Raw genomic sequence first — 20,112 nt, 5'->3', positions numbered from 1 at the left:
AGGGTCCCCTACATTTCCTTCTGTGTGTTACAAACAGCGTAGCAAACTTAATATACCCTGTTCAGGGTATAAAAATAATGCAAGTATGCAATAAATTTAAAACGTAGAATATGTGTATATGTGTGTGTGTATATTGAAAGACGAATAAAGTCGAAACGTCAATACTTGGACGAATTACACACATAAACGCAAATATTTATGTATGACAGTATTTAATTTATGGATATCAACGCCATAAAACCATATGACCAGTCTGTATGTGTGTGCGTGTGTGTGTTGGTGTTATTCTATAATTTTGCATTTATTCCATTTTAATGTTGAATTTTTTCCATACAATCATTGTTTACTCATTTTTCGCACAGTGATTTAATGATATGTCCATGAAACGACCCAACGATATTTGAATGTAAACATATGTACACGCATACAAACATATGTACATACATATTATATATGAAAGTAGAGTAAAGTGTGTGCAAAATAATAAAACCGAAAGAAAGTAACAAAAATTAAGTAGTGCAGCGATTTTGTGTATGTGTTTAACGATATAATATAAAAAAAAAGAATAAAATTACAACAGAAAGCAGTACGAACCGCCAAAACGCATAAATATTAATAGAAATACATACATACATAAATTTCGTAAAAAAAAAAGAAACCCACAATTACATAAGTAAGTTTTTTCGAACACATTTTAATCGCTACAACAAAAATAATTAAAGTGAACAGCAGCATCCGTTAATCGGCAAAATAAAGAAGAAAATCCAAACAACAACAACATTACAACAACTTGTGTTCAACTTAAAACGCGCTTTACATCAACAATTGCATTGCAATAAATTCGCTGTAATCGAAGCAATTTGATTATTTCATTCCGCTAACCACAAAAAAGAAAACCAAAACAAAAACATAAAAGAAAATGGGTTGCACAACATCGGCCGAGGAACGTGCTGCCCTCCAGCGTTCAAAGCAAATCGAAAAGAATCTCAAAGAAGATGGCATTCAGGCGGCAAAAGACATCAAACTCTTGCTACTGGGTAAGTCTAAATCAAAATGGAAATATGAATTAATTAAGCTCAAACAGCTATATCATACTTTCAAATGGTTGTTAAATTTTCATGGCCACATTTACTGGTTGATATATAGTCATATGTGTATTTTTTTTTCCACCTCTCTAACTTTTTACAAATTTCAGTGATATCGAGCGCTTTTCACTTTTATTTTTCTTCAAAGTATGCCTTTAGAGCCCGATGGCTTAGATATATTCTAACCACACATTCCATTTGAGTCAGCTTATTGCTCAGATTTCCAGCCCTTAATTGATATTTTTTGTCCTAACATTCAGAATTCACAAATACTTCTCGGCAGTCTACTGCGCCACTCAATAGTCGCCTAAGGGTATGCTATAAATCCATTTAAAAGCTGTCGGATCTATATAATCCAACGAACGAGTTTTTAAGCCAGCTAAGTGAGAAAGGGTTGAGGCAGACAGGGACACAGGGATCACATGGGAGGTGGTGTCTTTTTAGCAAAATTAGATACCAGAATCGCCTTCCGTCTATCGATACACTGTATTGGCTTCCAAGCAGAGATCACAGCAATTAATGCAGATTACAGATAGCCAAGCGGCTTTGAAGTCACTAAAGCCTCTTAGGGCTTCAGCAAAGATATTAAAATAATGCCTCTACCTCTTAGTGGATCTAACATCCTATTTCACGATAAACCTATAATGGGTTCGAGGACAGATGAACTAGCCAGAACAGGCAAAACCCAAGAATAAGACTCCGCAAAGTAGGGAATTTATATGCCGCTGCCTAATTGCAGATATTTTACCGACAAACTTGTTATAAATATAGCTGAGTCTCGGTGAAATCAATCCATAATTTGCTAAACAAGCGGGTAAACGTGGCTTGAATGGAATATGGGCCGCACATGCCGACTATTAAAATGCAAAAGGAATGAAAGGAAAGTTCTTAAACTCTAGTAGGAATGCTAACAGGTCACTGTCTAATTAGCAGACTGGAAATATAATATATCCTCCCATACAATGACTATTGTAGAAATTGCCAAGAATTAGAAGAAGAAGAGACTATAGAACATCTTCTATGCGAATGCAAAGTTTTGTATGGGGTAAGAATCGCAACTATTGGTCAAGGCTTTCTTGACGGTGTCTCGGAGGTTGCTAAAACTTTTTGTAGTAATGAACTTCATCAGGAGCACAGGGTGGTTCAGATAGGACATAATAGAGTCAATGCTTTAGTCCATGTGATTTCACAATGGGCCTAGATGCGTCGTCAGACATCCACTCCCACCTTACTACCTAAAGACTCTTACCCACATACCGGTAAATTTTATACCGCTAAAGCAACAACCACAATATAATATTGAGATCGTCATTTTATATCTCTTTCTTGCTGTTATTACCGGTAATCTAAATCAATTTTAGTACATGTAGGATAGTTATTGTCATCGGTGTCATCAAACGGAAAGCACATAAGTGAAAAGGGTGTTAGATGATTTAGCTTAAGTTAGCATGAGAAGCGATGGCTAGTATCATTCAGGGGCTTTTTGTTGTGTGCAAAATGCCTGTTCCAGCCATATGTAGATAAGTAATTGTCTGAATTCCTGAGGTCGATCTATTCGTCTTGCTTCTTTGTGTAAATTATAAATATTCTGAGCTTTGGTGTAGCACCCTTTTAAAGTTGAAATTTCAGCCCGGCTGTTTCTTCATCAAGGTTGGTTCAAAAATCGTTAATTAAATAATTCTGTAATTGAGAGCTCGGTTTTACTATCCTCTTCAGTATTATGCCCGCTCAGAAATTGGAAAATTGTTGAAATGTATTTGATTCGTATATACTAACTAAGGAGAAGCGTTCTGTCACTTTGCGTTAGACACGAGTCTTCGTTCCGTGTTTCGTCGCTATTTTCGTGTATATTTGTTCATAGAAACTTGTATAATAGTTTACAGATTTTCAGCTCCTTATGTAGCTAATCCGCTTTTGGCTCTTGGTCAACTAGGTCCGATTCCGTGTCGAAAGCGAAGTGTTCGAACGATTCCCACAACAGCCGGCTTTACGTTAACGGAATTGATCCAGCTTTTAACCCTCTTTGGATCGCTGGAACAAAAAAGCTTGTTGAAAAAGGCAACAACTAAAACTCTTCCTAATTCTGACCTGACTTAGTTCTAACCTTCCAGATAGAAGTTTTCGGATTCAGCATTTCATGTTTGCTGTTGCTGTTGTTGTTATTGTAGCGGTGTCAGGAATTATCTAAATATTTTTGTTGTATGCCTCGTGAGTTGACAGTTCCTGACCGGATAAAAAATTCGTCTCGCTTCTCTTTACCTAGAAATGGCTATGTTAGGAACGCTTAATTTTCATCGTTGTGGGAAATCGCTAAGTTCCCCGCAGTGAACAAAGTACACGATTATCGCGTCATTCTCTCATCAGCTGATAATATTCAATTATCATTGATCCATTTCAAATGTTTCACCAACAAAATTGTTCGCCGTAAAAAAGTTTTTTGGAGATATACGCTGTAAAAGCTTTTAACTAAAAATACACTTACAATATTTTGCCTCTATTAAAATGCATAGCAACGTTTCTATGCAAATTTGCAAATTATTCTGGTTCATTGTTGTAGTAAGCCTTCCCCACCATTGTACCAGATAGCGTGTTTATGTTTGAAAGGAATGTGTAATTGCTAGAAAAGTAATAACATATTCAGTAAATTTGATGTTGTTTTGAGCTTTTGCCATTTTCGTTGACAGCCTGGTTGTTGTTATTGTACTTTCCTAGTAGTTTTCCACTAGTAAATCGCTTTTAATCCTCGGCTCCATGAATGTCATTTGACAAACAAACGAGAATACCGTTATATATAAGTATGCATGTATGTTTGCTTGCGGGCGCACTTGTTTGAATATTTCGTCTGTGTCTCCGTGTGTGTGTATGATTGTCTATATTATGCCCTAAACTGCAGCAAATACGTGCCTACTATCTGCCCACTTCCTCTGCTGTTTTCATTTTGTCTATTTTTTTTTTTTTGTGCAACTCTGGCAGGCAAAATCGTTGTCTGGCGCTCCGACAAGATTGTAGAGAGTGGCTGCAACATACAAGCACTAACACACCTAAACACACACACGTGCTCATTCAGCAGAAGGAAATTCCTTCCACTTGCCTGATTGTAATGCAACTCACTTCCGCCCACTCATACCGAACAGCCGCCAAAATCACCTTCATTTTGTGCAAAAATACGTATCTGTGTGTATTTGTGTATGCGAATGTGTTTACTTAGGCATACGGTAACTCCCACTTGTCGAACTTTAAGTACTCGTTGCACTCGGCGAACTGTCGTTTCTAATGCGAGCGACTTGTTTTCGCGCATGTGAGTGAGTGCAGCACTAGCCCAAGCGGAAATTTGAAATTTGTAGTTCAAAAACTTAGCGAGACAGTAAAATTTGTTTTGAAAGAAAAGGAGCTCCTTAAATTATGATATGTTTAATATTTCTAGGCAAATCGATAACAGGCTGCGACGAAAATATGCGAAAGCTAAGTGCGAGTTTTCGAATCAGACTTTTTGAATACGATTCTTTCCTCGATAAAGCAGTCAATCAAATCTATGCAGGTTTAGAATCCTAATTGAATTGTTGATATTGAAATCAGCAGTGTTTTTCAAAACTGCTATAAATATGGTATAGATGAAAAGTTGCGGCGAACACATTTTTTCAAAATTTGTGAATCCAGAATGTTACCATGAATCCAGAGGTTTTATTTTCTAGAACTCGTTAAAAATTACGTGTTACTCAACAGTCCATGTCATTTACCGAGAAACAATCGTCGTTGAGGTTTTTTCATCAACGATTTTTCCATCGGCTAATGGGACCTTATCAGTTTTGAGATCCAGTAAAACTATCAAAGAACAGATTTTTATAAATATTCGTGTTGGTTAGACTGATTATCAGCAGTTATCGCGTTATTTTACTTTTTGGCCGGATTAATTGATAATTGAACTCTCTAATACATAAACATACATTTTTGTGGAAGCAGAAATAATTCGACAAATGGTTTTAGAAAATTCTAATGAAGCAACAGTCTTTGGTTGGATATAAATCCAGCTTCCTTACAATTACGTAGATCCTAATGTCTTGTGAACGGTTCTTCCAAAATTGAGAGATAGAGCGAGTGAAAAAAAGAGATAAAGAGAAAATGAAAGTATTAGAAAGAAGAAGAATTTTCAACGGAAGATGAAAGAAAGAGTAGAGAAAAATACGAAAACAGATAGAAAAAGATGGAGATGGGTAAACGGAGAGAGATATACTGATCGTGTGCTGAAAATACATCACTAAAGAAAAATTGCTTGTGATACTGCAACACTCGCACCTATTCATTGCTAAAACTTATACGTTCCGAAAATTACCGAAAGAAATCAAATAATATGTGTCCCTTTCTAGTCTTCTTTAGTCACTGCTGATACCATACATAACCTATCCCTCAACTGATGTAAATAACGGACCGTCACTTGGATTTTGACAGAGCGCCAGCTGTCAACTGGTAACTGTCATCATACAAACCTAACCAATAGTTGGCATTGATGTCATATTTAACCCGTTCCTCTTAATTATTATTATTCATATTGCCACCATATTCCTACAGGGTTAATTTTCATGCATAGTGCATTAATCGGTGTGTACATATTGAAATGGAAATCACTGTAGCAAAGGCAAAATTCTAAATTGCACAACCGAGAAGACAACGTATCGTAAACTAGGCATCTACCAACAACAGCAAGAAACACTCAACTGTCTCGTTACAACTACCGGTTTTACCTTCATATGTACATTGGATACCCTCTCGTGTGGGCGGCACTGGTTGCTTCTGTTGCACGTACACCAAATTGTGCCCTTCTCCGTCATCTCCTTCAGGCTTGTTTGCTTACTTTGTTTGTTTTAACTGTTGCAAGTGAGTTTATAATGTAATTTGTTGTTGTTGTTGTTGTTGTTGTTGTTGTTGTCGTTGCTGCTGCATTGTAACCTTTGTGGCAACAACAACAACTATTACATACATAATAAATGTATAAGGTTTTACTACGCCTAGTAATTGTTCGCGCTCGAACAGGGTAAAACTTATCGTTGACGTTGACAAAAATAAAAACAAAAACAATAGCAAAAACAAATACAATAAAAAAAAAACAATAACAACAAAAAGGTATAATAAAAACAAGTGTTAAATAGTGCAGATGAGGCAGCATAAGCAACTTATATATATATTTTTTTTTTTTTTTTTGCTCTATGGTTTGTCACATAGTCATCAGCTCGTCAATGTTGAAGTGTTGGACCCGAAGCACGTTAAGCGCTCTTCACGCTATTTTAAACGATATACTTACATGTATGTAATTATGAAATTTACTAGGGCGGTCAGATAAATTGGTAACTGTGCTCTTAAAATTAAATTTTGACTCACGTTACCCAATATGAGATACATCTTTTGTAATGTTTCCTTTTTGAAAATTAATAACTCAAAAATTTTTCGCATTGTGCTTCAAAAAACAAAAAAAAAATAACATTTATGTAAATTTTCGATGGAAGGACCCATATACAAATATATGTATGTATATATTTGCACTTTTATTTTGATAGCAATTACCACTAAATCGCTACAGCTTTGTTTTAACTATAAAGAAATTATGAAACAATGATTTCTATAAGCTTGTTTGTACGATGTAGCTACCAACACAGCCAATGTAAATGCCAAGGATAGGTTTGCCAGCAATATTTTTTTGTATGTTAATGCAATCAATAAACTAAATTAATTTGGCTTAGATGAGTAATTTCCCTTTCTCATTTAATAAGCATGTTGTTAGGCGGAAGAAATTGTGTATATGTAGCCTTAATATGCCGTTAGAGGCTTTGTTCGTTGCTAGTTTCTGTGGAAATAGTAGTAAAGGTAATATGTGGATAAATATTACGGTAAAGGCGCTCTGCGATGGATGTCAAACAGGATTCCTGTACACTCTACAACAAAAAATAAAAAAATAAAAAAAAATTCTTAGTAACAAAATCAAAACATTTTTTTTCATTTCTTTTGTGGCTTGGCTCACACAAAACCCAATCTGAGAAAACGTTTGATTTCTTCCATTAAAAAGCTTTGCAAATACACGTATGAGGGCCTCCTGTATGGATTTTGTATAAGAATTAGATTTAAAGTTCCTCGAAAACAAACTTGACTGCATTATTTTGCATCTTTATACGCTAAACAGGGTATATTAAGTTTGCCACGATGTTTGTGCAATCCAGATGGAAACGTTGGCGATCCTACAAAGTGTACACCATGTATATAAATGATCAGCGACGAGCTGAATCGATGTTTTTGAGATATCGATCTGTAAACTTCCTTTTCTCCCCAAGAATCTGCTCATTTGTCGGAACCGCTAATATCGACGCACTTTAGCATATAGCTGTCATACAAACTGATCGATCAAAATCAAGGCCTTGTATGGGAAAAATTGTTATTTAAAGATATCTTCTCGAAATTTGGCATTGATTATTGTCCAATGCAACGCTACAATCTCTGAATATATTGTTGAGATCAGACCACTATAGCTGCTATTCAAACTGATCGATCAAAATCACGTTAAAGATCTCATAAATGATTTTCCTTATTGAGTAACCTTAATGCGACTTGAAAATTATTTATATCTAACAACGTTGCCAGAATGGAGTAGAAAATATTATAATATTTGTTCACTACCTTGTATGGAGGTCAACTTCGTAAAGGAAACATTTACGAACAATAAAGCTATGATGGAGGAAGGACTCTTTTTTATGATGCTCTCCTTTCCGTGGTGAACAAAATCTTTCAATTGTTGTGAAGGATTATATAATGCATATTCAATGGTCAGAGCGCCGATATTCATTCGACGTATTTATAAGTAAATTTTTCTTTTTTATACAAAGTATAACCAACTATAAATTTAAGTGAATTATTTAAATAAAGATTCAGCGAAGGGAACAGGTGAAGTATGGGTACAGCCTTTAGAATATTTTTAGCAGAAGAAATTTTCAACAATACATAATTGACCTACGAGAGGCGTTTTAAATCGGTAAATATATTTAAAAGAAACCAAAGCTCATAATGAAAACTACAGTCACGCCAAAACGGTCCTTGGCGCATTGGAAGTCATTCCAGCATAAAAGTTGAGGTAAAATTTAATTTACCAAGGGGGATATACAAACTACTATCTATAGCGATATCACTGATCACTGGATTTCGGCACAACTTTCTTGATGATTTGGTGGACTAAGGTACTGTAGTTTTGGCACTTTATTTTTGCAGCTACATTTTATTCATATATTTTTAGTTAATTTTTTTCAATAGACCCTATAGATTATGGTCCAATATATGACTAATTTAAACCGATATATGATAGGTCAACGCCATTAGAAGCAAAAAAAGTGACGAAACTGCATTGCCATTAGAAATTTTTAAATATTAAATAAATTTATTCCATCTCCTCTCTCCATAATTTTTTACCCCTTTAAAGTCTAAATAAAAAAAATTTTGTCTGCGTGGTAGGCGTAAAAAACTTTAGACTACCCGATATGATGGCTTATTAATATTGGAAGAAATTTGATAATGCTTTCTTTCACTAATTTCAGTATTATATAATTAATATACAAACTTTTCTTCGATGAAATAATCTACTTGTAGTCTTTCTCCCAAATCAACATATAATAAAATAATAAAAACCTACTCAATTTTACCTGACACAGCTGTACAAAGCACTGGTCATATATGTACATATGTGTATTTGTATGTATGCATGTATTTTCACCCCATGTGACGTGTATTCATTCAACGGTTTGGCAGCATTTCATTCAATATTTCAGCATTTGGCAAAACAACTGCGCACTGCGCCGAAAACTATGCTAATAAAAGCAATCTGTGTGTGTGTGCGGTTTAAAGCTTTCGCCACTCTGACAATAGCACACATACAATTAACTGTTATATCATGCACACACACTCACCGAGCGTTTAGCAACTAATGCTTATATAGCAACCGTTTATATGTAAATTAAGTAATATTCCAATGTTGACTGGAATTCAAGGGGGAAGCGAGTGGAAGTAACGAATTTTCTATGAACGAGATAGCGACAGCGAGCGACGGAGACTAATCAAATGAGTACTACGCTATTGCTTAAGTTGCTTTGTGCTGGCAATGCCGCACAGGATATTACGTTGTTTATCTTCTTCTTTTTCTTCTGCTACTTTCGAAAGTTTGTTTGTGGGTGTGCAAAAATGTCTCGTTGCTTTTGATTATTTATCCGGGCATACTCGTACATCCATACATGATGCTTTTAAGATCTTAACGTTTAAATTTTGCGTGTTTATTTTTATAGTAATTTGTGTCCACTGTCTATTTTTCAGTAACTGGGTTAACTTCCTGATATATTTGTGCAAGTTTTTTAGTGCGAAACTATAATTATAGTCACTCACATAAATCGAACTGTTTGGATCTTCTAAAAAGCTCATATACTGGCAACTTCCTGTATCATCAAGTGCAATGTAACGTTCAAATGTTATCCTTGCTTTGCTTTCTAGGTTTACAAAACGATTAGAAAAATATACATAATCGTCTCGGGCTTATCTACGTAGACAAGCGATTTCACATATCCCCACAAAAAACAGTACAGCGGTGTTAAATCGCACGTTCTTTGCAGCCACACCACAGGCCCATGACGCGAGATAATGCGCATACTAAAAGTTTCCTTCAATAAATTGATTGTTTCGTTAGTTGTATGACATGTAGTGCCGTCTTGTTGGAACCAAAAGGCATCCACATTAACATCCTCTAATTTAGGCATGATAAAGTCTTTAATAATGACTCTATAGCGTTCCCCATTGACTGTAACATTATTGTTGGCTTGATTTTTGAAGAAATATGGACCGATGATTCCCTCTGCCCATAGAGCATACTAAACAGTGACTTTTGGAGGATGTAACGGCGTCTCAACAATGGCTAGTGCAATATCAGAACTCCCAATGCGACAATTTTGTTTTTTAACATACTCATTCAACCAAAATTGAGCTTCATCGCTGAACAAAATTTTCTTGTGAAAATCGGGATCGGTTGCCACCTCGTTTTGGGCCCTTGCACCGAACATATGACACGCTTGATTTTATGGTCGTTTGGCTTCAATTCTTGCACGAGTAGGATTTTGTAAACCTGCTAACCAAATCATTCCGCAAAATCTTCTATTAAGTGGTTGGGCACAACTCTGATTGTTGAGCGCGCTGGCGAATGGACTAATTCGGGTCTTCTTCGATACTCTACTCTACTTTATTATATTAATAATTCTCTGAAGATGCGCGTTATCCACTCGAGTAAACGTGGTGGTGGAGTAAGTCTGGTATAAGTAACAGCTTTCAGGAAGACCAATTACGAAAATCGCCGCGCGGCTAAACGAAACCTTTATAAGGTGTGCGACTTTGCTAAAAAATGTTGCCTACATTTAGAGGCAGTATTGATAGTGGAGACATATAAGTGGGCAAAAAGTCTGAGTGATACATTATTTTAATTTTTTATAAAAAAAAATACATATATCGGTTATGCACTACACACATATTTAACTTATCATCAAAAAATGCAAAATTTAGTTTTTTATTGATTACGATTTACTACATCTTATAATATATATGTACAAAAATGTATGCTTCTGCTTTCAGATATAACCAAGTTATAACCGAAATTCAATTTTCGTTTCAATATACGTAGTTTCTATTATAAATAATTTTTTCCTCTTCCAATAAACTTATGAAACGTGATGTTACGTTATTTTGTATTTTGGCAACGACTATATGTATAAACATATATTTATATTTTTTTCGATTTCGAATTATTACCCATAACAATAAATAACATGTTACTCTCAATCAAATAGCCTCCTATTTGCTTAAATGGCAATAATATTTGTTTCATTTATGAATTTATTGTAAATGTAACGTTTTCTCCTAGCGAACTGTGCTACAGATGTGGCGACAAACACGCAAATTGCATAATTTAGCAAAGCCAAAGATCAACCAAATGAAAACAAAGTCAAAGTGATGAAAAATTGGTGGCTAGCTAAATTAATAAACGTACTATGTACATTTGAAAAAATATAAAATGGAAATCAACGAGTAGAATTTAATTGAAAAGTCAAGTAGATCTGTCCCGGTTATGGCATCAATTGTGTGCACGCATAGAGCTCATAAATGAATGTCCAACCCCTTCGCACTCGAGCGGCCATAGACTCACATATACACACCTATAAATGTAAAAAATACAACCGTGAAAGCAATAACAAGAACAACAACGAATACCATGACCACAGCGGTTCAGCGCTGCGGCACTGAAATGTCAATTCTTCACTTGATTGCATTGCAGTTTTGCCGTTATTGCCGTTCACATTTATTGTTGTCATATTGCTTACATACGTCTTGTTGTTATTGCTATTGTAGTTGTTTTTGTTGTCAACTCATCAACGCCATCGACAGCGGCAGCGGCAGCGTTGGTCGCTTGACTTTTGTGTTTTATGCACTAAATCAATTAAGTAAGATTTAAAACAAAAAATAAAATAAAATATTTAATATATGTTATATACATTTACACACACGTGCATACATGTACGAATACATATTGACCAGTTTTGAGCGAAATTGACTATTTGGTGGCACTGCTCGACATTTGAAGTAAGTCAATTGATTGCCATTCTTGATTTGCTAATTTAAATATTTCGATTTTGGGGCAGCTTATATGTAACGGCATGCATAGATACATTCATTCACACATACGTATATACACACAAATACAAATACATATGCGCATATTAATTTCGCTTGTTAGATTAGAAAAACTATTTTCAATGCTACTGGGCGCATATACCGCAATTTTTGCATGCAATTACCGGAAATGGATATGTGTACCGTAATGTGCACCCAGGCACATATGTATGCTTCTGTATTTATGTATGCATATATGACCATAAATATCATAGTAGTTTGTTGTTGTATGATGCTAGTTTAGTCGGACATTGTTCGCCTCTTCCTTACTCGTTTGTTATCTGCTACCATATGGATTACCGATATTAAACAACGCGATAACAATAAAATTGGCGAAATTGATAAAGGAAAATTGCTAATGACATTTTTGGTGAAACTGTGCACAATGACAAAACTAATTGAGTTTTCGTGAAAATTATTAAATATAAAAGTTATGAGTTATGTTGATAAGAGCTTTTTAGAAAGCATTTTGTTGATTAGCTGGTCACTTAGTTTCGGTAGTTGCCACATTTTAATGTAAAATTGCATTAATTATGTTATTCAGTGATATTTAAATTTTGTTTTACCATTTGCAACCAATTTCCCCCAGGTTTATAGTATCTTCTTAAAAATATTGAAATTTCTATTTCACATGCCTAGAAAAGCTGTCAGTTGTAGCTGTTGTATATGTACCGTTATTTTCATATAGTACTTCTTCTATCCTCTTACGTCTACGGTTCCAATAAGTCATAAGAAATCACTAACCTAGAAAAGCTGTCAGTTGTAGCTATTGTATATGTACCGTTATTTTTATATACAGCTTCTTCTAGTCTCTCTAACATATATATGTACATATATCGCTCTAGTTAAGGTTATGAAGATTTTTCGGCTTTAATTGGACGATTTGTTTTTCTCAAAGCTGTTCTAACTAGAAGAGTTCTTAAAAAATTGTATATAATGATTAAATATAGATCTGGAAAGTAATGGTAGATTGCGCTTCTGACTGTATCTAGAATATATATTTCTCTATTAAGAAGTTCTGTCTAGTACAGGCCTTACAAATTTGTATACCAAAAAGCTCCATCAATTTTGGCGATTATACATTATTATGCTCCCAGTTGTCAGCATTCAACAGTTCAGTCAGTCGACCACCGACTTAGAATGCTCTGTCCTTTGGGTATCTAACTGTTGTTTCTTGTTAAAATGTCGGCTTTTTTTTTTAGATGAAACGCAGCCGTCTTCTAAGAGCATTGAATACCATTGTATTTTTTGTCAACGTGTCATGTTTTTTCGTTCATATTAATCCTTCAATGTTAGGAAAACTCTGTTACCAGGTTACAGTCTTTATTTTTAAAGAAACTACGCCCAGCTTTCTATACTTTTCGCACCAAGTTTCTGCTTGCTTTGTATTTATGATTTTACAAAGCGGAATTATAGGCATCTCAAGCAGAGCGCAAGAGCTCTTCATTCTGTTTTCGTTGCAGGCAGCTAACCAGCGTTCCTGAAACTAATAACTCGGCTATATTTATTTCATTCCACTCATTTACGAAAAGACAGATTTGTACGAAGAATTGTTTGGACATTGGATCATCTGGTCGATTTTGCGGCGATCTGAAATAGATCATCACTGAGATCGACCAAATGATCCAATGTCTAAACAGTTCTTCGTTAAAATCTGTATTCTTCCAACATGGCCGCTTTCAAATTTTCTATAGTCTTATCGTCCGTTTTTGCTTTCGAGTTCTGATATAGTGTTTTTGGAATATAGCATGTTGAAGTTATAACTTTGGATCCATTCAATGGTTTACAGTTTTTATCCTTAACGAAGTTTGTAACATACAGAAGAAAACGACGGAGACCTCATAAAGACCATATTAGCGTAACAAGCAGAGTCGATTTCGACATAACCGTCTGTCTGTCCGTCTAGTCGCTCAGTTTTTCATATATGGATCTGAAGAAGCTTGTCTGACTCGCCAATATCCAATCATTATAGCATATAGCTGCCATACAAACTGAACGATCAAAATCATGTACGTGTATCGAAATTTTTCAGGGCAACCGCAGCTAACTGGTTTTTCTTGTTTTTTTATTCCCTTATAATACAAGCTTATTTAGCACAGTTTTTATTCGTCATTAATAAAAACTTTTAGCTATTATAAAACCTATTAATAAATTAAATTATAAAATATAAAATAAAAAAACAATTTGATGTCTTAACCAAAACTGTTTCATACGAATTGCCTTCTGCCGCACGTGCAAGCCAAATTTGTACCACTCGTGTGCAGCGTAATCGATTTCGATGAAACTTAATTAATTCATTGAGGCCATTTGTACCTGATGGCCGCACTTGAGATTTCAATGTCCCATCTGTCATCAACTTATTCAATTAAATATAAATCTTACTTTTCTCCTTCGTTGTGCAAAGGTTTTCCTGGAACTCAAGCATCGCTTTTATACACAGATTCCCCTCTGATGGATTGGCTTGGTTGATTTTTTATGACATGCGAGCAATTTACAGCTTCAAGCAGAAACGGATGGACATGCCTGCTTAAAAAAATATTTATTAACTCTACTTGCTCGTATTCCTCTCCCAACCTACACGCAATTCATAAAATCACACAGACATCCATACATACATATGCATATATAGATCTACTCTCAAGTTAAATACAACAAATCGCTGTTGTCAATAAACATCGCGTGGCCTGAACCAACAACCGAACAACCAAGTCAATCACAACGTACGCACGTGCACAAAGTTGCCGCAGCTTTTGGCGCAATACGTCACATGTGCCGTTGCGTTCAGTTAAACGTTGAACACAAAAAGTTAGTAATGCAGTACTGTGCTCGAGTGCACCGGAAATATGGCATTGAAAAATTGTCTCTCTTTGACCTTTATCTCTAGACAGCCGTTAATAATGTAGTAGAACTTTCCACTTGGGCTGAAAATTTTAACACGTTTATCCACTCTGCGGAGGCTTTAACAAAAAAAAGCAGATATTCAGATATCCTAATATCATTTTGTGATAACCGGATATTGTAAATTACGTCAAACGTACTAATTGCAATATCTTATTCACACCATGATCCATTTCAAAATAATTTCTCTTGAAATTCATCGTTTAATAAAATCGTAAAATAATTCGTAGCTTTCTTAAAATATTAGTTATCCTCAACAATATTTTCATACAAGTCACTTTTGTCTACAGAACATTCTACTCGCTCGTGTATCATCACTGGTCGATATTTTAGGTGAAAACTGTAGATTATACTATAAGGTTGGCCGTTATTTCCCTTCCGCTTTTTTGCTCTTCATTCAATGCTTTATAAAAAGTGTTACAGTAATCGGATTTAGTTAAAATATGCGCCGTTTTGTTCGATGATCTGTTTCCATCTAGACGGCAACTTCATAATACCTTCCTCGTAGAAGCCCCCCTACTTATTTGCGAAGAATTCGGACAGCCACTTTTCACAAGCCTCTTTTGAGTTCAACTTCACACCACCAAGGGCATTCGCCATGGACAGGAACAGGTGGTAATCACTTGGCGCTACGTCCGGGCTATATGGTGGATGCGATAAAACCTCCCATCCGAGCTCCCGTAGCTTCTGACGAGTCATCAACGAAGTGTGTGGTCTGGCGTTGTCCTGGTGGAACACTACACCCTTCCTGTTGGCCAAATCTGGACGCTTCTGGTCGATCGCCTGCTTCAAGCGGTCCAGTTGTTCGCAGTAGATGGTAGAATTAAGCGTCTGGCCATATGTGAGCAGCTCATAGTGGATGATTCCCTTCCAATCCCACCATACACACAGCAAAACCTTCCTGGCCGTCAATCCCGGCTTGGCCACTGTTTGGGACGATTCACCGGCCTTCGACCACGACCGTTTTCGCTTGATATTGTCGTATGTGATCCATTTTTCGTCGCCAGTCACCATCCGCTTCAAGAATGGGACGAGTTCGTTCCGTTTCAGCAGCATATCGCAGGCGTTGATTCGGTCCAGAAGGTTTTTTTGCGTCAAATTATGCGGCACCCAAACATCAAACTTTTTTTTGTATCCATCCTTCTGCAGATGGTTCAAAATGGTTTGGTGACTAACTCCCATCTCCTGGGCGATGTCACGAGATGCCATATGCCGGTCTAACTCGATGTATTCCATGATTTGATCGGTATTTGTCGTCACAGGTCTTCCGCCGGCTGGCTTATCCATGGTGTCGTTTTCACCGGCTCTGAATCGTCGAAACCATTCCTCCGCGGTTCGAAGTGATAGAGTACCATCCCCCAAAACACCATTAATCTTACGGAACGTTTTTCTAGCGGATTTGCCTTTAACGAAGGAAAACTTTAAAATAGCGCGAATTTCGGCGTTAGTGAACTCCATGTTTACACGTCTATAACTGTTGAACGCAATATCCAAACCAATCATGCATAGCGTTGTTTTGTAGGTTATGTCAAGACCTTTCAAATTATGTATAGTGTTACCAGATACGAGCTCTGTAGCGCTTTGTACATAGCCGCGAAATTCAAAAGACAAAAAAGCGGAAGGGAAATAACGGCCAACCTAATATTACTCTACCCCAAATTCATGTTTTTTGTTAGAACAGTCAACGGTCAAACTCTAATTACTACTATGAGTACGGCCAATCTTGCTCTTTGTTTGCAAAAATTCCAAATAAATTACTGGAACAATCTCTTCAACAAGTATCTTCAGCGATCTATATCACAATCCCTCTTTTATTCCAGAAGTAAGATACTGAGTAATTATTAAGCCAGTTTTCATGTCATGAACGCTAACATAAATAATAGTCTTTAGAATACTCAGACGATAGCAGCTTGTAATATTTTTTTTAGAGGTTAGGTATACCTACATAGTAAATGTTTCAATCAAAACCCGAAATGCAACTCGATTTCTATAACTGTTTATAATGTCAAGTAACTTAATTCATTCAGCTTAAGCTATCGAAATATTGTCGGTAGATAAAAATAAATTGTATTCTTATATAAGATCAGTGCAGCCTGCAGATTTTTCATATCACCCTACTTTTTCCAAAACTATTGGTTCACTTAAATACTTTTTTTTTATACTTCTTGGCGATTTTGTATTTATTTTTACGTAAAGAAACCTGCTCTAGCTCGCGGTCCGAGTTCGACCCCTTTTGAGTAATACAATACGTACTCGTATACCGATTTTCAGCTGAAGTTTTAATCAAAAAATCACGGTTTGGAGGATGGAAACTTAGATGGGCAAGCAAACTATCCTTTATGCAGTTATAAACAACCGTTCGGTTTATTTACCCACTATACGATCGCAAAATATATGGTGCACGAGTATAACCTAAACAGATAAATAAATAAAGTAGCAAAGCAACCCCTCATGCTCGACCACAGCAGCATTATTAAATGCTCGCATCAGCAAATAATCTCGATTGAAGGACACGAACTCTACGCTTTGATAGACGACCAAATGATAAATTGACAAACTATTGCTGAGACTTCATCACAAGCGAAACACACTGGCAGAGCTGAATTACGCTTTGGATTTATTCGAAAAAAGTATTTGCATGAAACAGCGGAATATTTAATAAGAGCCGTTATAAATAAATAAAAATCAGCAGTAAAATAGTCGGGGAATGCGTAAAAATAGCAAATATCATATATCTATCTGTTCTGTGCGGCCTCTAATCCACGAAACTTCATTTGCTGATGAGGTATGCTTACGCACTTCCAAACACTGACGTCCACACATACTCGCATTATCCATATGTATGTTGGTACAGACATATAGACATATATCCAGTATGTATGTAAGGTACACAACCTGCTGCTGTTGGTATCTCCAGCATTCCAGCTGGGAGTGTTTACTGCACATGCGCAATTCCAAGTATACTAACGGCGAGAGTTAACATCAGTGTACTCGCTTGGGTAGTGAGTGCTCTTCGCTCAGCAATTGCTTTTTACCATCACCACCGTAGCAAATTGCTCTCGCGCAACACCCTTCAGATTGAGGGTTGCCAATTCATTGTTTTTTAATGATTTCAGAAGCTTTGGAAACTCTTTGCATACGTTGAGAGATCTCCAACAGTTGATTTCCAATTTATTAACTAAAGTTATAAACTATTGTTAGTTTGTTAAACGGTATTCTAAGTAAATATTATGTTAAGTTAGTAAAAAAAGGCTCTACTTGTTTGCTGGTAAAGTTGCGTTACTGCTTCATCGCCAAACTAGAGAGTCGTTTGACGATATAAAGCGGGAATTTGTCAATATCTTGAAATCTATGCAAAACAAGAAGTATTTAGTTGAGTCCCCCATTCACAATACAGCTTTGAGTATTAGAAACAACCTATTGCAAATGAACTTTGTTCCCTCTAAACCTGATAAGATCTCTTCGGCATTTATCCGACTCCTAGTATTGCTCCGGCAATCGCCTGATATATCGACATATTGACAACCCTTAAAGATACTACATATGATTGACAGACGTACGAGTATTCTTTCAAACCTTTTGCAAAGTCGGCTTTGAAGATATCCTCAAAGTTAATCAATTTGTCTTAAGTGCCAAATGCTTAGCATGGTTTAGAACTTTCATACAAAAATTTACTTCAGACTTCGGAACATCAAACTTCTGTTAATTCGTCAGCATCTAATTGTGTTTTACAATATCAAAAAAATCGACTCTAATCTGGTCTTATTAACGTACCCTAGCCGCAAGGACTCTCATTGCCGCCTTTACAGCAACAAAATATTAGTCTGAACATCACTTTGGAAAAGTTTGGTTGCATTAAGATGAAATGTTTTTAAGCGGAGTTGTTTTCTTTTTTCATTTTTTAAGGCAAGTTTCATGTGAATTAAATATTTTGCTTCATTCTTTTAATATGTAAAATTGATAACATGCTGGTACTTAGGTACTTTTAAAATTCAATTTCGGGATCCCGAAAATTTTCGGACCTTTAATATGTATTGAATTATTATAATTGACATAATAAGTCAGAATTTCGGGATTTTGAATATTAAATTTCGGGAACTGCGAAAACTTTTGCGGCATAATCAGTTAAGAAATTTGAAAATTTGTATACATCCTGAGTATTATTTGGAAAATTCAATTTCGAAATCCCGAAAACTTTCGGTTTGAAAACATTAAACTTGACGAAATGTTCGAAATTTCGGGATTAAGAAAATTCAATTTCGAGCTCCCGAAAACTTTGGAGTCCTATAGAGATATTAAACAAAGATTTTATAATCATACGTACAATTCAGAGGCATCAGCTGTCTGACGTTCTAACACCAATTGAAGCATGATTACCTTAAGCTAACATTCATACCTTTTGCACTACTAGGGTTTGGAACTCCGATAAGTGGATTAATTAAATGTTATTTATTAATATTTTTAAAACATAATAATAATATGGATATTCTGATCTCTAACATAAGAGGTTCTGCATTTCCCAACTCCGTTACAAATTTTGGTCCTTACCATAATATCATGAGGCTCAAGATGTCTACTCTTAACTTGGACAAAAGTGCGTAACTTGTTTCAATTACACCAAATTAATTGAGCATAAAATCGCGTTCGCATTTTACTTCGTTGAGCTTTCGGCTTTCGAATTTCCAATTTTCCAGCGTCAAACAGCGACGCGAAGCGACAAACCGCCGTTCAACCGAACTGTAGCAAATCATCAAATACGAAATGTGGCAGCTGTTATAGCTGACTCTAGGGGCTGTTTATGAGCTGCAACCGAATTTGTATGCATGTGTGACTGTGGCTATTCATATGGGTATGTGGTGTGTGTGTGTGTCTGTGTGCGCCGTATTTATTGTTGTTCTGGTACTTCTCAGCGCTCTTCAAGTAAACGCCACTTGCTCGGATGTTTATGCGATTACGTGCCAATGCATGAATATATACATATGTATGTATGTATATTTTGATATGTTAGTATATGTATGTTTGTGCTTATATATATGCAGTTGTGTATGGCCATTGAGTAATGGGGAAAATGTGAAATAGTAGTTGTAGATTTTCTGCTTTTTCTCCATCGTAACCCCGCCTGCCGTATAGTTGGCTTCGTCTTTGTGCCTTCGTGTCTTCGCGGCTTCCTTCATTTCGTTCATGCGCTGTTTGCATGCATATATATGTGTGCATATACGTATTTCTGTGTTCCGTATACGCACTGTTAACCTGCTAGCGAGACTACACACTGCCTGTTAAGAGAATTTTCCACTTGTCTGTAATGTGTTGGATCCACACACACACACACAGACACAAATGTACCTATATATACATATGCATATGCCATATGTGCATGTCGAACAGGGCGGCTCCACAT

The 20,112-nt window shown here is 36.0% G+C and overlaps 1 protein-coding gene across 1 annotated transcript in view; it reads left to right on the top strand.

Moving 5' to 3' along the window:
- The first annotated feature begins 363 nt into the window (after positions 1-363).
- Galphao (G protein alpha o subunit) overlaps positions 364-20,112 on the top strand; it is a 79,157-nt gene continuing 59,408 nt past the window's right edge. Inside the window, exon 1 of the mRNA XM_036363138.2 lies at positions 364-1,037. Within this exon, the coding sequence (XP_036219031.1) occupies positions 920-1,037 (118 nt within the window). The 5' untranslated portion in view covers positions 364-919. The remainder of the gene's footprint in view (positions 1,038-20,112) is intronic.

The sequence above is a fragment of the Bactrocera oleae genome, chromosome 4 (genome assembly GCF_042242935.1).
Source record: "Bactrocera oleae isolate idBacOlea1 chromosome 4, idBacOlea1, whole genome shotgun sequence".
NCBI classification, from domain to species: domain Eukaryota; kingdom Metazoa; phylum Arthropoda; class Insecta; order Diptera; family Tephritidae; genus Bactrocera; species Bactrocera oleae.
The sequence above is the reverse complement of the archived record's forward strand: the minus strand, read 5'-3'. Positions and strand labels throughout refer to the sequence as shown.